The 16,189-nt window shown below is 41.6% G+C and overlaps 1 protein-coding gene across 1 annotated transcript; it reads right to left on the reverse strand.

The window, feature by feature from the left end:
* Nucleotides 1-1,865: 1,865 nt before the first annotated feature.
* On the reverse strand, nucleotides 1,866-8,949 carry LOC117900683 (sodium/potassium-transporting ATPase subunit beta-2). Its single transcript, XM_034811129.1, is given in 7 exon segments — nucleotides 1,866-2,581; nucleotides 2,643-2,811; nucleotides 2,875-3,045; nucleotides 3,048-3,169; nucleotides 3,231-3,350; nucleotides 3,417-3,557; nucleotides 8,549-8,949. Coding segments are annotated over 7 exon segments (972 nt in total). The 5' UTR covers nucleotides 8,694-8,949; the 3' UTR covers nucleotides 1,866-2,477.
* Nucleotides 8,950-16,189: the final 7,240 nt, after the last annotated feature.

A 16,189-nucleotide genomic window follows, 5' to 3' on the forward strand; every position in this document is an offset into this window, starting at 1 on the left:
TTGCTAAAATATACCCCTCGATATATTCGTACAAATGTATGAATGTATTAGTTTGTGTCTGGATCCATTGATTATACTCTGTCTGAACTCAAAAGCGATCAAGCATAATGCTCTTGTTCTCCCTCCATTGACGTCACTGAGAATACAAATTTAAAAAGTTTTCGCCGATATTGTTGTTGAATCACTGAAACAAAAGCCACAAAGCTACAAATGCTGTTACGTCAATGTGGAAACTGTGACTTGTTTTGCCAGCAAATCATTTGGAAAGTCTACCAAGAAATCTCTACCACCTGAGTGATAAATTCTGCGGGCTCTACCAACTTTATCTAATCAAAGAACTTCAAATATTAATTATTTGTGTATAGAATCGCTACTCCCTCCTTGAGTTTTTATTGGGCTATCGATCCATCTGCAGGTTCGTTTAGCACACTGATTAATACCATTATCAGATAGATGTTGATGGTGCCGGTGGTGCCCGTACCAGTGCAAACCTGTTAGCCGACAAGAATCCGGGCGATCGACTCCTGAAACATTGTCTCATCTGGCGATTTTAACAGCCAAATATTGATCTTCGATCAAATACACTTCGAGTGCGTTCATTTGATTGAATCTCTCTCCCTCTCTCTATCTCTCGATAGCGTGAAGGGGAACGTGTTCGTTCGTCGCATTGATGAGTTTGTGCCCCTAATTGATTAGCACAAATGCAAAAGTAAACCTTTCGCCTGGCAATTTAAAAATAAACAATATATCAAAAAGCAAACAGCACCAGCAGCCGCACCAGCATTCTGTTAATGATTTCCAATGACGCAATTGGCCGAATCGGCCCGATAAGTTCTCAATAAATGTGTCTCTCGACGGCTACAATATATTTATGTTCTTATATGTATGGGTGGGTGAAAGCGTATCAATCTGGCTCTTAAGTTTTTTTTTTGTCAGTTGGCCATCCGAATGGTCGCTGACCAGTTCCTCGAGGTGACGGCAGAGATTGCAGTGATTTTGTGTTATCAACAGTTCCCGTGCCTTGAAGCATTTGCTATCTTATCACCACCGGGCAAAACGATTACGTTTACGTAAATCCAGTGTATGCCATATGACGGGGAGGCGTACACAGACAGACATAAATATGTATATTCATATCCAGGCCTGAGCACCAGCCAGCAAAGAGACTTGCTCCACATAGATGGAGCTGCTTAATCTTGGGATAAGTCAAGTGGTATCTAACTAGGCTGTAACACGCTCTGCTCCCTAATGCTGATATACTGCTTCTAGATCTGACATTTTCGTAACGCTTTTGATTACAATGATGGATGTGTTCTATTACAATATGGGACCCATAACATGCCCTTGCAACTTCGACAGTTTATCTGTGGGTTTATCTATTTTTTCATTTGATTTTTATTGAAAACGATTTGTGAAGTGATTCGTGTCATACATATGCTTAGCCGCTGTCGACAGACAGTTTCTCTCTCTGTAGATAGATAATAATTAAACTTACAATTAAATTCTGTTTTTGTTACTGTTTCTGCTTCTCGTCTGTTGCCAATATCAATATCAATTCCTAAACTTTTCTTTGTTTTGCATGTGATGTTAAATGGGTGGCGCGAGGGTCTTTAACATTTCTCTAAAAATATCATCTGCACTGAAACTTCCTTCATATGTACGTAAGTAATATTAAAAGGATCATTTGGTTCACAAAATTGGTCTGTTGTGGTTACGATTAAATGTATAGTATAGCAGGTATAGTAGTCAAAAAGATTTTGTCGGTGCCGTTAATAAAGATTAATTTTCTATATATTCATAAGAAATGTAAATATCTAAAAGGGGTTATGTATTTATCTCTTTGCCAGAAATGGTTACTTTTTGTGTTGAAATGGCAGTTTGAATTTGATTTTCATTTAAAAATTTGTCGCATTCGTTTTGGGAACAGCAGCGCTAAATGAGATTCATACTTGGCTAGCCTTTGTAATTATTATTATTATTTGTGTAATAATAATGGTGTTTACCATTTGTTTGTCCATTCTCTTTCCCATTTCGGCATTCAGTTTTGTAAACTATTATGAAACTCTTTATCGTTTTGTTTTTGTAATGCAAAAAATTGCTCATAATCATTAAATTCATCTCTTAGGCGGTAAACTACATTCTCGCTAAATATATCTATGTATTTTCTGTATAAGAAGAGATTCGAATTTAGTACATTTGTGATATCTAAAGAATTTACTCTACTTGTGATTGACAGAAGGATTGAGATAATCTATTGAGTTTTCAAATTCCAAAATATCGTGTAAAGATTACTACACATTAGTAAATAGTTTATCCAAAAAATGTTTTTGTTTCGCGTGGGACTGTTTCACAATTAATTCAATAGCAATTGATTTCATAGATTTGGTGTCATGGATTCTTGATTGCCGTTCTGTGCTCCTCTACACTCCTAAGCCTACATTTAATGGTTCACAACATTCTATCTGAGTGATCCCAGATTAGTCAATCAGCAGCTCATAGTGCACCGAACCGATCCTCTCCTTGCGATCGTGGATGATGTTGCGGGCCCAGGCCTTGCACTCCACATTGATGATGATGCCACCTAAAAGAAACAAATAATTTATTCAGCGATTTTCAAACGGGGGCCTCGAACAAGTACTCACGCCTGGGGCGCTGGAAGTGAACAGCCACCAGAGGACTCAGGTATCCCTCGGAGTTCTGGTAGGGATAGAAGTAGCCGGGGAAGCCCCGTACGGGCAAGTAGTTGACAGCTCCAATGTTCTCCTGATCGGCAGGGTTCTCGCCCTCGCACGACACCCAGATCGTGTTGAGCTGTTGGAGAAGTTCGAATATAAGTAATTTGATCTATGACTTTTGCATTTTGTGTTCCTTTACCTTGTGCGGCTGCGTTTTTTCGACCTCGCCAATGTAGGTCTTGAGGCTGAGTGGCATTGACTCGGGCAGATCCCTGGAGTCATTGTAGTACTCCGGTATCCAGCCATAGATCTTGTTCAGCTTGAGGAAGATGCATGGGGCACTCTTGTGGTAGCTGTAGTTGTTCTCCTTTTTGTGCATGGAGTCCACGACTTGATGTCCACATCGCACACCTGACCCTTTGGCGGCGGCTGGTTGTAGTCGCAGTTGTAGATATTCTGACCGCGACCAGGAGTCAGCCCAGGGACTTTGTAAACTATAATATTTAGAAAGGATTAGACAGACGTGCTTATGTGTCAAGTCTCAGTTTACATTACCAGCCAGGAAGTCATCCAGGGAGTCTGTCCAATGTTTGTAGTTCTCATGCTGTGTTCCCTTGTACCAGATCAAGGTGCTCTCCACGTTATCCATAGGCGGCAGTGGACGAAAACCGAGACCTAAATGAATGTTTAATATAATTTATAATCAATATTTAAGCTACGATTTAAAGGTGCAACTCTTACCTGGATTCGTGCCGATAATTGATTCGTCCAAGGTCCATTTGGGGATGCGAGGATCAAGGGTCTGGAAGAAGGCCCACATGCAGATGGCCACCAGGGCGCCGAGCACTCCATAGAAGGCCACATAGAATATTCCAATCTTGGCTGCGAAAGAGCAAATTAATTATTAGATTACAATTAAAGAAACACTGAGAGAGAGAGAAGGAACCCCAGAGACTCTGACTCTCAATTGAGCTGATTGAATTATTCACTTGCTGCAAGTTGTCGTCGGTCATATGGAAGGGGGGCAGTCACCACACACCCAGATACCCAGACAGCCGGCATTACTCAGATATAAACAAAACTGGGGAAACGGAAACCCAAGTTCTCTCAGGTTCGTGGAAACAGCAAACTGACGCCAAGCCGTTCTCTGAATCATTCAAAAACAATAATCTATAAGTATGTACATTCGTTCATACGTACATACGAGTACATTCGCTTTTGGACTCTTATAATTTCTTAAGAGAATCGCTTAATGAGTCGGGGAAAAAGACACTCAAGAGAAATCAATTATAAACGGGTGGGAGCGAGTGTATCTGTGTGTGCTGAGCGATCGCTCTTCGCACATCGCACATGTGTTTGTGCAACTGAAGAGCGGAGTGCTAACGACATAACCTCAACTCCACGAAGAAGTTGGCCAGCAAGTGTCAGAGAGAGGGAGAGTAGGAAGAGCAGAAAGCCGTGTAAAGAGAAAACCAAGAAGGAGAGAGAGAGAGAGTATTGAAGCCAAGATCAAAGTGGAGTCAATAGTATTCTGTTTTAGGTTTGCGGAACAGAGAAATATTAATTTAAGCCATTGTTTCTTCATGGTTTTTGGTTGAACTGTAAAAAAACCCAGTGGCATGGAGAGCTCTAAAGATAATACTACATTTCTTGCTTAGATTTTCTGCCATAAACTTGCAAGTTCTCAAAGAGAGAACTCAAATGACATTAATAAATATTTTCCACTATTTTCCCGTACTCTTTTTCTTTCATTTTCTTTCGGGTTTTCGCCATGCCCATTTCAGCATAATTGCATTGCACACACTGGCCTATAAATAGCCAGGGCCTTGGGCTTGCCAAGAATATCTTTTTAAATGCCAATATTCAGACTTTTGGCGACCCCACCCGAAGAACCTTTCCATCCAATTGAAAGATGAAAACATGTACTACATATTGTATATCCAACTGCTTAAGTAGCGCCAATTGTCAGAGATACTTAGAAACTGACATAAGATGTAGGTTCCCAAGTTCTCCATTGCATAGCTCGACCTCATTTGTGAACACTTCCACGTTTGTACAGATATCCATATTAATTTGGGCTTTCTAGCAGCTTCCTCTAATGAATTTGCACGTCAAGTGCAACTCTCGACACTCCTCAGAAAGTGTGTCAGCCCAACCCACCCACAAAAAGGTCTAATGGAACGGAGTGTAATTAAAATAATTTTCAACGAAAATGTGAGCCATTCGACATGGAAATGGCGACGCATTGAAGGCACACTTGTACAGTGAAAACTCTATAGAGCGGATGGAGGAATTAAGCTGTCCGCGATGCCCCCACTTGATGTATAGGTAACGTATAGCTAATCCAGCTAGTGATTTATGGTGGTAGATGTGTAAATGTAACCCCTATTCTCGACTCAAAGTAGATCCAAAATAATCACGTTTCCCTGTTCTACGACTGCGACTCGAGACAATATTTATTTGCTTCTAAAAGTTACGAGTAGACCTTTAAAAAAAAGTCCCCTGTAAACCTATAACTTACCCCATGATGCACGATCTCTGTTCATAACCGTGCCCGTCTCAGAGTTATATAAGAACTGGCCCAGATGGAAAGGTCTGGGCTTGCGTATGTTGCCCATATCCTCGTCCGTAAAGGACTTTGACATTGGTTGTGGCTTAGACATGATTTGGTTGATGTTACTGTACTTTATATGTAGATGTTGTACTTTTCGGTTTTTGGTTCGGTGGATTACTTAAGTTAACAGTAAATAATTATGCACTCTTGGTCGATATTTCGAATCTAGGGGGATAACAAAAAAATGATGAGAATACTTTGCGGAAGTACAGGATTTTTGCTTGGATCTTTGGATCTGTTTTTGCACCGCACTTTTGGTTGTTTCGTCGCAGTCTTATGCACGCAGACTGTTTTGTAACATTGCGAATATTTTGAAAATCATTTTCAGAATTATATATTTTTTGCCATTTACAGTTTTTGGTTCATTTTTCCTTTTGCACTGGCCTGGCACTGGCACAGATGTATCTACAGAAGTGTTGGTAGTCGCAGATGCGGATGACACGTTTGCTGGCTCTTTTCCACACACTTTGCGGCCTCTCACTCTCACCATGCGCCACCACCCCGCCTCACTCTCTTCCGCTCTGTATCTCACTCTCTGTATTGCTTCTCTCCGCTTCCCTTTTCTTTGCTTCACTTGGCCTTTAGCCGTTTCCACCCTCTCGCCCTGCAGTAGTCTTTGGCGCGTTTTTTTTGTTGTTTCTCCTTGCCACAACAGGAGGCAAGTCGATTAGGAGACGAGCCTCCTCCAGTCGTAGACCAACAAGTTGGTGTATCCGCCAGATACTGGGTGCAAGACTACGACAGAGGGAAGGAAAGAGAGGCGAGTGTTATGCAGTCTGTGGCACAGTTCCGTTGCTCTTTGTGGTGCTTCCAATGCGGCATTGGCTTTGACCCGGCATTGGCAAACTAACAGATACGAAATATGTAAGTGTATCTCGGCTGCACGGCTGCCTTCTTGTGTACAAATGTCTCTGCTTATTTTTGCATCCGAGCTGCAACAACAAACTATACTTGCTCTTGCCAAACGCGCACACAGCTACACTCTGGCACACAGATACAAATACTCTGGCCCAACTCACTTACGCGAACTGTGTCTGCTGGGAGCATAGTTTTGTATCTCTTAGGTGTGCTCTTAGCGACTTAGAGTCCGACCACATACAACAAACAACCACACCTTTTTGAAGCGCTCGTTCTTCTTGGGTACGGAACCTCAGACGACTCCTAAAACCCAGAGATATTTTTCTTTAATTTTTACTCTCTTCTTTGTATATGCAAGAGTGTTTGTGTGTCAGTCTGTGTGTGGTGTGTGTGTCAGCGTTTCGGGCGTGACAAAATTTCGAGCATTTTATGGATGGATTTTATGGCTTTACGAGTATCTTGCGATATTTTTCTGTTGTAAAAACTTGACGCACTTTACGCTCCGCACCGCACTGCAAACCCTGTCTCCAGGCACTTCAAACACACCAACGAGGAACTCCGAGGTGGTGCTTATTTGTATCTCGAATATTTCGGTTATAATACTCGACTCGACTCTTAATTTTCCAGTCTGCCGTCGCACGTTTAGTCGCCGCTCAAAACCAATCCAGACTGTAGCCCAAACTCGAAAGTCTGTCAATATCAAACAACAGACTTGGCTTGAGTCAGTTTTTGGCTGGGCTTATTTCGTTTTTGTCCGGGTCTCAGCACTCTCTCACTGTCTCTCTCTGGGTCGCATACTCTGTGAGAGAACCGAGTTTGTTTTGAGTGGAAAACGCTTTTGGCGGCATTTCTCGTTCGAGTGGATTGCGGCATTCGGTATGCGGCATGCGGAATGGGGTTTCCGACTTGGGGTTGGGCTGGGTTGGGTTTTCTATACCGAGATTGGGTTGCATTGTGCTGGGACTCGTACTCAGAGTCACTCGGGGCTTTGTAATTGTCGTGGAAATGAATGTTTCTGCCTGCACTTGCTTTAATTAGGCGCGGCAGTGGGTGATTAGTGGCGTTTGATGCACATTAAGTGCAAATTGCTCACGGTCACACCGAGAGAAATCCCATGCCCAGATTTCCACATGCAGGCAGGCATAGTTGGTGCCTGAACTGGTATTCTACGAACAATTCCACGATCGTTTGAGCCTTCTACTTCCAGCACAAACACAACCCGCCCCGGCTCGGCTCCCGATCAATACACAGGCGCACCACATTGCCTGACTGTGTGCGTGTTGCGTGTGTATCGGCGTGTATGCCTTTGAGCTAGATTCGTTGGCCAAACAAAGGGCTAAACCAGTTTTCGAAGGCAGTCACAGGACATACGATACAATAGAAGAAACAAAAGCAGGGCTGTTAACCAACCAACCAACTAAATAAAAGCGGGGAAAAATAACCAAATCAGGAAAAAAAACAGTCAACAAATTTGCGTAGAACTCGAAGAAGTTGGCTAAAGTTTCCACTACACTCTGGGGGTTGCTTTCGACACAGGGGTGGGTTCTAGAGCGCTTGGGGGTGAGCTACTCAGCATTTGGAGGGTTTTTTTCCAAAATAATGTTCGAAGAAACTAATCAACATTCTACTCTCTCGCATTTTAGCATAAATATTTTACTCTCTTTTGCTCTTTCTTCTCTATTTCAGAATGGATTTGCCAGGAAGGAAGCCATCAATGGCAGCATTTGAGCGCTCAACGAAGTGCAGACAAAGAGGAAGGCCGGCATTGGGGACGCAGGTTGCATTCAGGTAATCCCCATACATAGAAGACAATTCCAAATTCCTAAAGAGAGTACAGCATAGTTCCTTGAGAAATCTTTTAGTTACATATGTGAGAGGATACGATACCACAATTCATTTTGAGGGTCGAAGCTACCTCGGACTTAATTTGTCGAAGAGATTGCTCTATGGAACATGGCTGGGGTCATAGACTGATTGCATAATGGCATAATTGACCGATATGTTGAACAAGTTCTCTATGGATCAGATTGTGCATAGTAGTGTGTACGAGTATGCCCCCCACAGAACAGAACATAGCAGAACAGAACAGAGCACGCAGACAGAGTCCAGTCGAATCCAACGAAATGCCATTGGGCAGGCAATAAAAAACGGACTCACAGATGCAGAAGCATAGCTAGCGATCAAGCTCTGGCGGATTAAGTGGATGAATCTCTGGGTTCAGGTCTGATACGGAACTCTGTCTGTGTATTTGTACGCGCTAATGCGACAACAAAAGAGATTTCTTCTGATTAAATCCGTACTGCCATATGTATATCCAGTGGCCGACTTGAGAGTGCGGTGGGGCACTTACGTAATGGATATAGGAACTTAGCTGAGTTGCGAATCCGTAGTCCAGACTTACCCCAGCTTTCGATGGTGCGCCCGAAGTAGGAGTTATCGGTGGAGTCGTAGATCATCTGCTTCAGGGACTTCTTCTTGGGACGTTCCGGCGGCCGCGAGTAATACTGCTGGAATCCATCGATGCAATCCTCTGTGATGGTCGGCATTCTTCCCGATGCGAGTTGTCGCTTCCTCAGCTCAGCAGAGAAACGGGATCGATTCGGGGACCTGTAGATGGGTCTGGATATGCTCCTGGCTCTGATGGAGACTCTGATTCTGCTTCTGTTTCTGGCTCCGGTTCGAGGTCGGTTGCGGTTTGGGTATTGGCTTGGATTTGGAATTGGACTGGGGATCGGCACGGACACTGTGGGGTTTGCGCTGCACGCCAAGTTGACACCGTTGCGTGCCTCGCGACACTGATCTGTACTGTGTGTCCATCGTTTCTGGAAACACAAAAATAATACGAGTATCAGCAAGTGTCGTTCTTAATCAAATATTATGTTCCACTCTGTACTCTGATTGCCTGTGTGCGTGGCCGTGTGTATGTGGGTGGGGGCTATGTGTGGAGGAGAAATCTCTGCTGTGTGTGGCTCAAGTGAAACTGTGTGCCGGTCCCGGAATTCATTTAAGTGAGAATCCGAGCATCTGCCGTGCCATGCCTGCCCAAGACAGTGCCACTTCTAAGCCATGGAAGAAGACGATTCGGGGACGATTCGCAGTGAGCGGCGCGTGACACAATTTCCACTTAATTGAATTGGAAGACGGACCGCATCATTGTATATAATATACTTCCATCATGTACTGCCTGCCTGACATACCTAGTCCAAATCTCTGCTGCCCGGCCCGGCTCATCTTCGCTAATTGCTGGATAAAATATGATTTCCTTTGACACTGAGCGCACTTTACGAATCAACGCGCCGCCGTTTCTGCTACTATTACTATTTCTCCCATTGTTTCACAGATTCAGCTTCGGTGTCATATTTCTCAGATCTCTCAATCTAAAAGGGTTTAGAGTAGATTTCCTCCAGGAATTTCTTGATTTCCTATAGTGTTTCAAAGCGTGCTATTAGTGTCTCAGTTCTCAGTTTTCCATCAAATTTATTAATTTATTATTACCTGCAAATCGGCCGACATATGAATTTTCGACAGGTTATTCTCGTGGCTCCAATCTGTTGCTTCATTTCTTCTTAAATGTCAGATTTCTTCCTGAAATAATATCTTCCAGTCCCTGACCGATGCCCTGCCTATCCGAATTCGCTTTCAAATTGAGTTTTCCCGCAGACGTCACAGTGAGGCCGTTCAAATTGATTGATAATTAGTTTGCATTGATTGTTTGTGTTGCATTGTCAATTGTTTTGTTAGTAGAATGCAACGTTTAGTCAGCTGAAAATGCTCTTCTCTTTGGGTTCAGGATGTATACAGATTAACGATCTCAAAGTGCCTCACAAATAGGTAATTTCCTGTTGTACGCCCACTAGCACACTCGGCTGCTACGGCGACAAATCCACAGCCAGAAGAACATGAGAGACCCGATGTTTGTTGCATGATACACACAAATGTACATGCAAAAGTGCTTTTGAATTACGGTTACGTCAGGTCGTCGCTTTTCTTCTATACATATGTACATACTGCACTTTCGTGGCTCAAAAGAAAGTGATGAAGGAAGAGCAAAGATCCAGCATTCCGAACACATGACAACAAGTACTTTGGCTCTCTGTCCTATATTCTATGCTTGTACGTTCTTAATCACAAAGCCAACAGTAAGACTACCACAATTGGGTACGGTAAAAGAGGTTGTAAACAGATCATGGTGGGCCAATTCTCAATGAAAAAGAGGGGCTCTGCAAAACCTCCCTTTGCTGCAGTCAAAGATGATCCAATCGGGGTTTGCTTCGTTTGAATTGAGTGTGTTTGTTATAATGTGACCACTGTATGGCGCCAAAAACTTGAAGCTTGAACGCGGAAGCGGGAGCAATCGAAAGCGCCCTCTATCTGTAGCTGAAGAAAACCAAAAAGCTCACATGCATGTATCCTAGTTTGACAAGTATGCGGCGAAATTTATGAAGACTGCCACCTGGCGTCAGAGGACTGCGAAATCGTTGCTCACTGAGCAACGAGGATGTTCTCAAACAGAGTCTAGGTCCGAAGTGATATCATCATAATTGAATTAGGCTTTTCTAGGCGGGATTATCAAGGTCACCAGAAGTACCGGATGGTGCCTGTATCTCTTCATCGATATCTTCATACCCGCTTGAAGTAGTTGTTTTTAAGCCAAGGTTATGTGCGAAAAAGGTACTCAATGTATTATTATCACTCTTATATTTGACTACTCCGATTATCATTACGATGACTATGATAATGAATATGATGACTATTACGACCAGCAGAGCGATGAGCACATACCAATGTGATTTTGGCATATTTTCCGATACATTCTCAGGCATTTGCGTGATCAGCCACCGCTGAACAAGGAATTGATTTCAGCATCATCAAATAATTTATTTATTACAACTTACCAGTAATGTTTTTCAAATCAAAAGAATGAAAAAAAGAAAATTTGTTATTTTGGAATTTATTAGGTTGTATATCAAAAGCATAGATAACTTGGATTGATATATGTAGATCCCTCAAGCATATTGATAGTACAAGGAACTGTAATAAAACAATATCGTAAAATCCTTTTTATACCCGGTACTCGAAGAGTAAATAGGGTATATTGTATTTGTGCAAATAACGGTTGTATGTAACGCACAGAAGGAAACTTTTCCGACTGCTGTATGCTCACACTGAAACCAGTGTATTTCAAAAATGAGCCCCGCCCCTTCCGCCCACGCAAAAGGGCGAAAACCTCCCAAATCTACAATTTTAAAGATAACAGAAAACTAAAAACGCCATTCCGTAGGGAATGACCATATCTATCAGATCACCAAATTGGGTGATTGGATCATTATTATAGCCACAATGATTTTCAATGTTATCACTTAATAAACATGTCTCTCTTAATAATTTACATACATTTACATACTGTAGACAAAGTCTCGCACTCGCTGGCCCATTGCGTGGGCGCTGACTTGGCCATGGGCGCAGGCATAGCTGTGAATTGCGGTTTCATAGCATCCAGCTTTTGACACAGTGAAAAAACATGGAAACCAGTTACCTTCTACTGACTTCTGTTCGCCTGGTACTTGGTCTGAACATTTTCCAGTTTTCGGCCATTACAGGGAAGCAATTTCAAAAGATCACAGTGGCGTCCCAACACAGATCGGCCAATTCTCGAACTACGTTATTTTAGTTCCAGAAATGACCGTCTTCATCGCGTGGGCGCCACTGTGCAAAGAGGTGACTGTCAAAATTTGACAAAAATAACAGGAGAGATTTGTTTTGTTGTTTTCTCCTTTATTTGTAGTCCGTCCAGGATGTGCCACGCCCCCTCGTGATCGGCACAATGTCCTGGATCCTTTGCGACCAGTTCGGGTGCAAGGACATTAAGGATAATGCCATTTTCACGTTGTTTTTTCTTTTTAATCTCTACAAGGCTATAGCTCAGCTGGTTCCTGTCGAAAAAGGACATGTCACGCCTCCTCGGGATCGGGAAAATCGGATCACTTCGGGTGCTAGGACATTAAGGATAATGCCATTTGAATATTGTTTTTCTATATAATCCCCTTCAACGCTATAACTCTGCTGTTTCCTGTCGGATCAGGACATGGCATGCCTCCTGGCGAAGGTACGAGTCTCCTGTATCGCTTGAGTCAATCAAGGACCACAAGGACTGCAGGATATGGCTGTCCTACGCTATTTTGTAATTGGGAACTTTTCAGCCTGAAAGTATGCTATACTTTTGAGAACAAAAGCAGCCCCCAAAAGATACTTCAGTTTATTGGCCTCTGCCCCTGACACGTATCTGCCGCTGCCTCTGCCGCGACTCTGCCCTGACTCTGCAGTGTGTGTTTCTAGGGGAGGGTGGCGAGCTAAAGGAGCGTGTTGGCGTGAGTAGTGTTGTTGATGTAGATCAGGGCTCGGCACCCATACAATTAACGAGCCGTTTTTGCGTTTGTGTGTGAAGACGCACGCAAAACGGAACATTTCACTATATTGGTATTGGTACGAATCACTGTAATTCGCGTGTACGTGAGGGCAGCGCAGCAGCAGCGCCTTGTCCCGCACCCACGGGATAGGGCCGTGCCGAGCCCTGATGTAGATGACAGATGAAGAAAAAATGTAAAATTTGACAAATAACCGCTAAGTTGCAGATGTAGTACTGAGTGCCGGGTATAAAAGTTGTGACGCGTAAGAAGCGTCTCACACGTCCCTTCTCTTTCTATAAGTGCTTATATACGCAGCTTCGTCTTCACATAGGATTCCAGACTGGCACAGTCCGACGCCTCCCCCTGAGCTTCCAAATATTTGAAGATGTCGCTTCGCTTGAACTAAATATGCGAACTGAATAAAGGTACATATTGGAATTTTTTAATTTTCAAGGTCGTTTTAATCTTTTCTTACAATTTTCCTTCAAGGCATGTTCCCAAGCGACATCCTCTAAAGGAGGTATGGCGCCTAGGAAGTATGGACCTTCGTCGGCTACTGAAGCCAGCATATCGTGATTTTGGATTATACCTTTCCGCACACGTTTCCGATATCTGCACCTATGAGTCCCTGAGGGCCTAGATGGATACAGGAGATTCATCCCCTCATGAGTACACGTATAACGACCGAATCAGATGAGAAATGGAGAGTTATAAAAATTAAAAATCTTAATCCTTGATGCAAAACTGATTGAAAACGATTGACAATCTGTCGTCCTTACAATACTGTACATCCAATGGCATTAAAATCGAACTTAATATATATTTTAAATCACGACATACTTTTGGGGTGATCTTTTTAACAAACGAGTGGCATACTTTCAGGCTGGTGCCGTAATTTTACAAAAATTAATCTAGGTTAATAGCAGACAGCTTTTGACCGCATGAAAAATGAAAAAACCAGCAACTTTCTGCTGATTTCTGTTGGCCTGGTACTTTGCTGATTTTTGGCCATTTGACCGAAGCAATTTCAAAAGTTGTACAACAATAACTAGGACATTTCGTTTTGTTGTTTTTCCCCCAATCCTTCGACCGATGCCGCTCCTTGTCGTAGTCAGGATAACTTACCCGATCCTTTTTAATCACTTTCGATTCAAGGACATCAAGGATCAAGGATTAAATTTCTATAAGTTTGCGATTTCTCATCCGATCCTGTCGTGATACGTGCCCTTGTGAGCGGAAGATCCTCAGCGGATATAATAAGGACGTTGAGGTCCTTGTGGAAGCCCGAATACGAATTTTGTAATAACAATTTTTCTGTTCGTCCTCTAGAACAGGCCATTTGTTTGGTAAATATCTCCGTTACTTTTGGGACAATCAGGACGTGCGACTACTCGTCGTGATTGGGATAGAACCCTTTATTATTTGTAATAAAAGATAATAAGGATACATCTTTGAATCTTTGGATCAGGGCGTGCCACGCCTCTATGGGATCGGGGGAAATCTGAAGTCCATGGGCAGCCTACACTCTAAGGATCCTGGAAAAGCAGGTCCTGCCCCAAACGGAGCCCATTTGGCCGAGATATAGCCCCCTAAACTTTTGGCTGCCCAAATATTGAAAATACTGGGTTTTTTCATTACGCTATTTCTCAGCCAAAAGGACCCCAATCTGGCCGTGGCATGTCTTTTGGTAAAGGACATTCAAGGATGTCCACTTTTCGCGAAATCTGCAAAAGTGATAACTTATCACTTTTCAAAAAAACAGAACCCCCTATATTTTTAGGCCAATCAATGGTCTTGATCCTGGCGATCCTGGACAAGTAGGTCCTTCCAGGATCTGCCCCTATTTGGCGGAGATATAAGCCATTCAAAAATACTGGTTTTTTTCTTTAGGCTATATCTTGACTGTTCTTGCACCTTTTACGGCGTCCCGATTATTTTCAATTTGTTTCGCCTCAAGGACATAAAGGATTAAGGATATTAAGAATATAACTTAGCCATTTCTCATCCGATCAGTACGTAATAAGTGTCTTCATGATTGGCAGAATTTGCCGAACCGGTTGCATGCATCAAGGACCTCAAGGACGCAAGGTCACGCCATATATAAGCAATTTTGTATAATAAGCCTTAATAAGCCAGCCTGAAAGTATGCCACTCTCTTTTTTATAAAGACCCCCAAAAGTATGCCGTGTTTTAAAAATAAATATTTATGCTCAAATCCCCGCTTGCAACCCATTTTTTATTCTGTCCATATCTTTGTTTTTATTCAAATTATTTGACCGCCATCAAAATCTCGGCTACGAGAACTTAATTTATGTGTTTTATTATAGTATTCAAAAAGTTTCCTCCATTATCATGGTATCATTTTGATATAATTTCTTGACGTTGATAACTTTTAATAAGATTTTATCTTATGCGTTTTTCCAGCTTTATCTTTGAGTATGCCTGCAAATCTGATAAACATAGATACGTACATACATATATACATAAATTACTTGATTTGCTTGGTTGTTTTATTCAGTTTTTTATGCAAATATAATGCAATATAAATACTTGAATCAAGTTTACATAGCACTTGCACCGCGCGAGTTCCACTACAATTTCATTTCAAATTGTTTTTATTTTCAATTTTCACAAATCAGCCAACAATTTTCTATTTCAAGTCTTTCAATTCGTAAGTTTTCTGCACGTTTGCCATGTCAGAAAATTTTCAATTTATCTTTCCTTAAAAATGAATGAAAAGGGCCCTACAAAATATAGGACCAAATTGTATTATGATCGCGCTCCACTTACGAGTGCTATCGACGACGCACATCAAATAGCTGAAGAAAGCAGAAAGTTTTACAGTTTACTATAATTGCACTTGAGAGTTTTCTTTTCAATATGAATATAAATAGTAAATAGTATAGTTATTAAATCAAACATTACCGAATACACTTGCTAAGATGCGAATGTGCGGTTTTATTTCTTTTCAATAATTTATGCATAAAAATCTCTATAACAAATGAAAAAGTTTAAATAATAATGTTGCAAAACCTCTTCGTATATCATAAATTAAACAAAAATAAAAACGATAGGTTCCAACACATTGAAAGGAAATTATGAAATTAAACATAAATTATGGAGAAGAAAATAATTATAGTTATACGATATTTTAAAATGTATATATACAGCTTCATTCGTTAACAATCTCAATCCGTTGTTTTTAAATATATATTTCATAGATATTGATTTTCTTTTTCCTTTCCTTTCCATTTTCCTTCCTTACTTCATTCAAAAATTTTCAACTGGTCAATCTAAAAGAAAGCGCGAAAAGCGCCCTAGATTTGTAGCTACTGCTGCTGCTGCTGCTGCTACTCTTGTTCTTGTTGTTTTCGGTCCCTCACAATTTTGCTAATTATACAAATATAGGTGTCACATCGTTACGATTTGTAATAAATATAAATATGAGTACATATATATTATTTACTTGCCTTTTGTTTTGATTAAGTTTGCTGACTAATGGTAGATTCAATTGCAAATAGGAAATATGTTTCTGTCTAAGATTTGCTTTCGTATTATGTACGAATATTATGTAGCCACAGTTCGAATACATCGAGTATTATTATATGTGTGTTATGTTCAAACATTGCTAATGC

The sequence above is a fragment of the Drosophila subobscura genome, chromosome U (genome assembly GCF_008121235.1).
Source record: "Drosophila subobscura isolate 14011-0131.10 chromosome U, UCBerk_Dsub_1.0, whole genome shotgun sequence".
Lineage (NCBI taxonomy): Eukaryota > Metazoa > Arthropoda > Insecta > Diptera > Drosophilidae > Drosophila > Drosophila subobscura.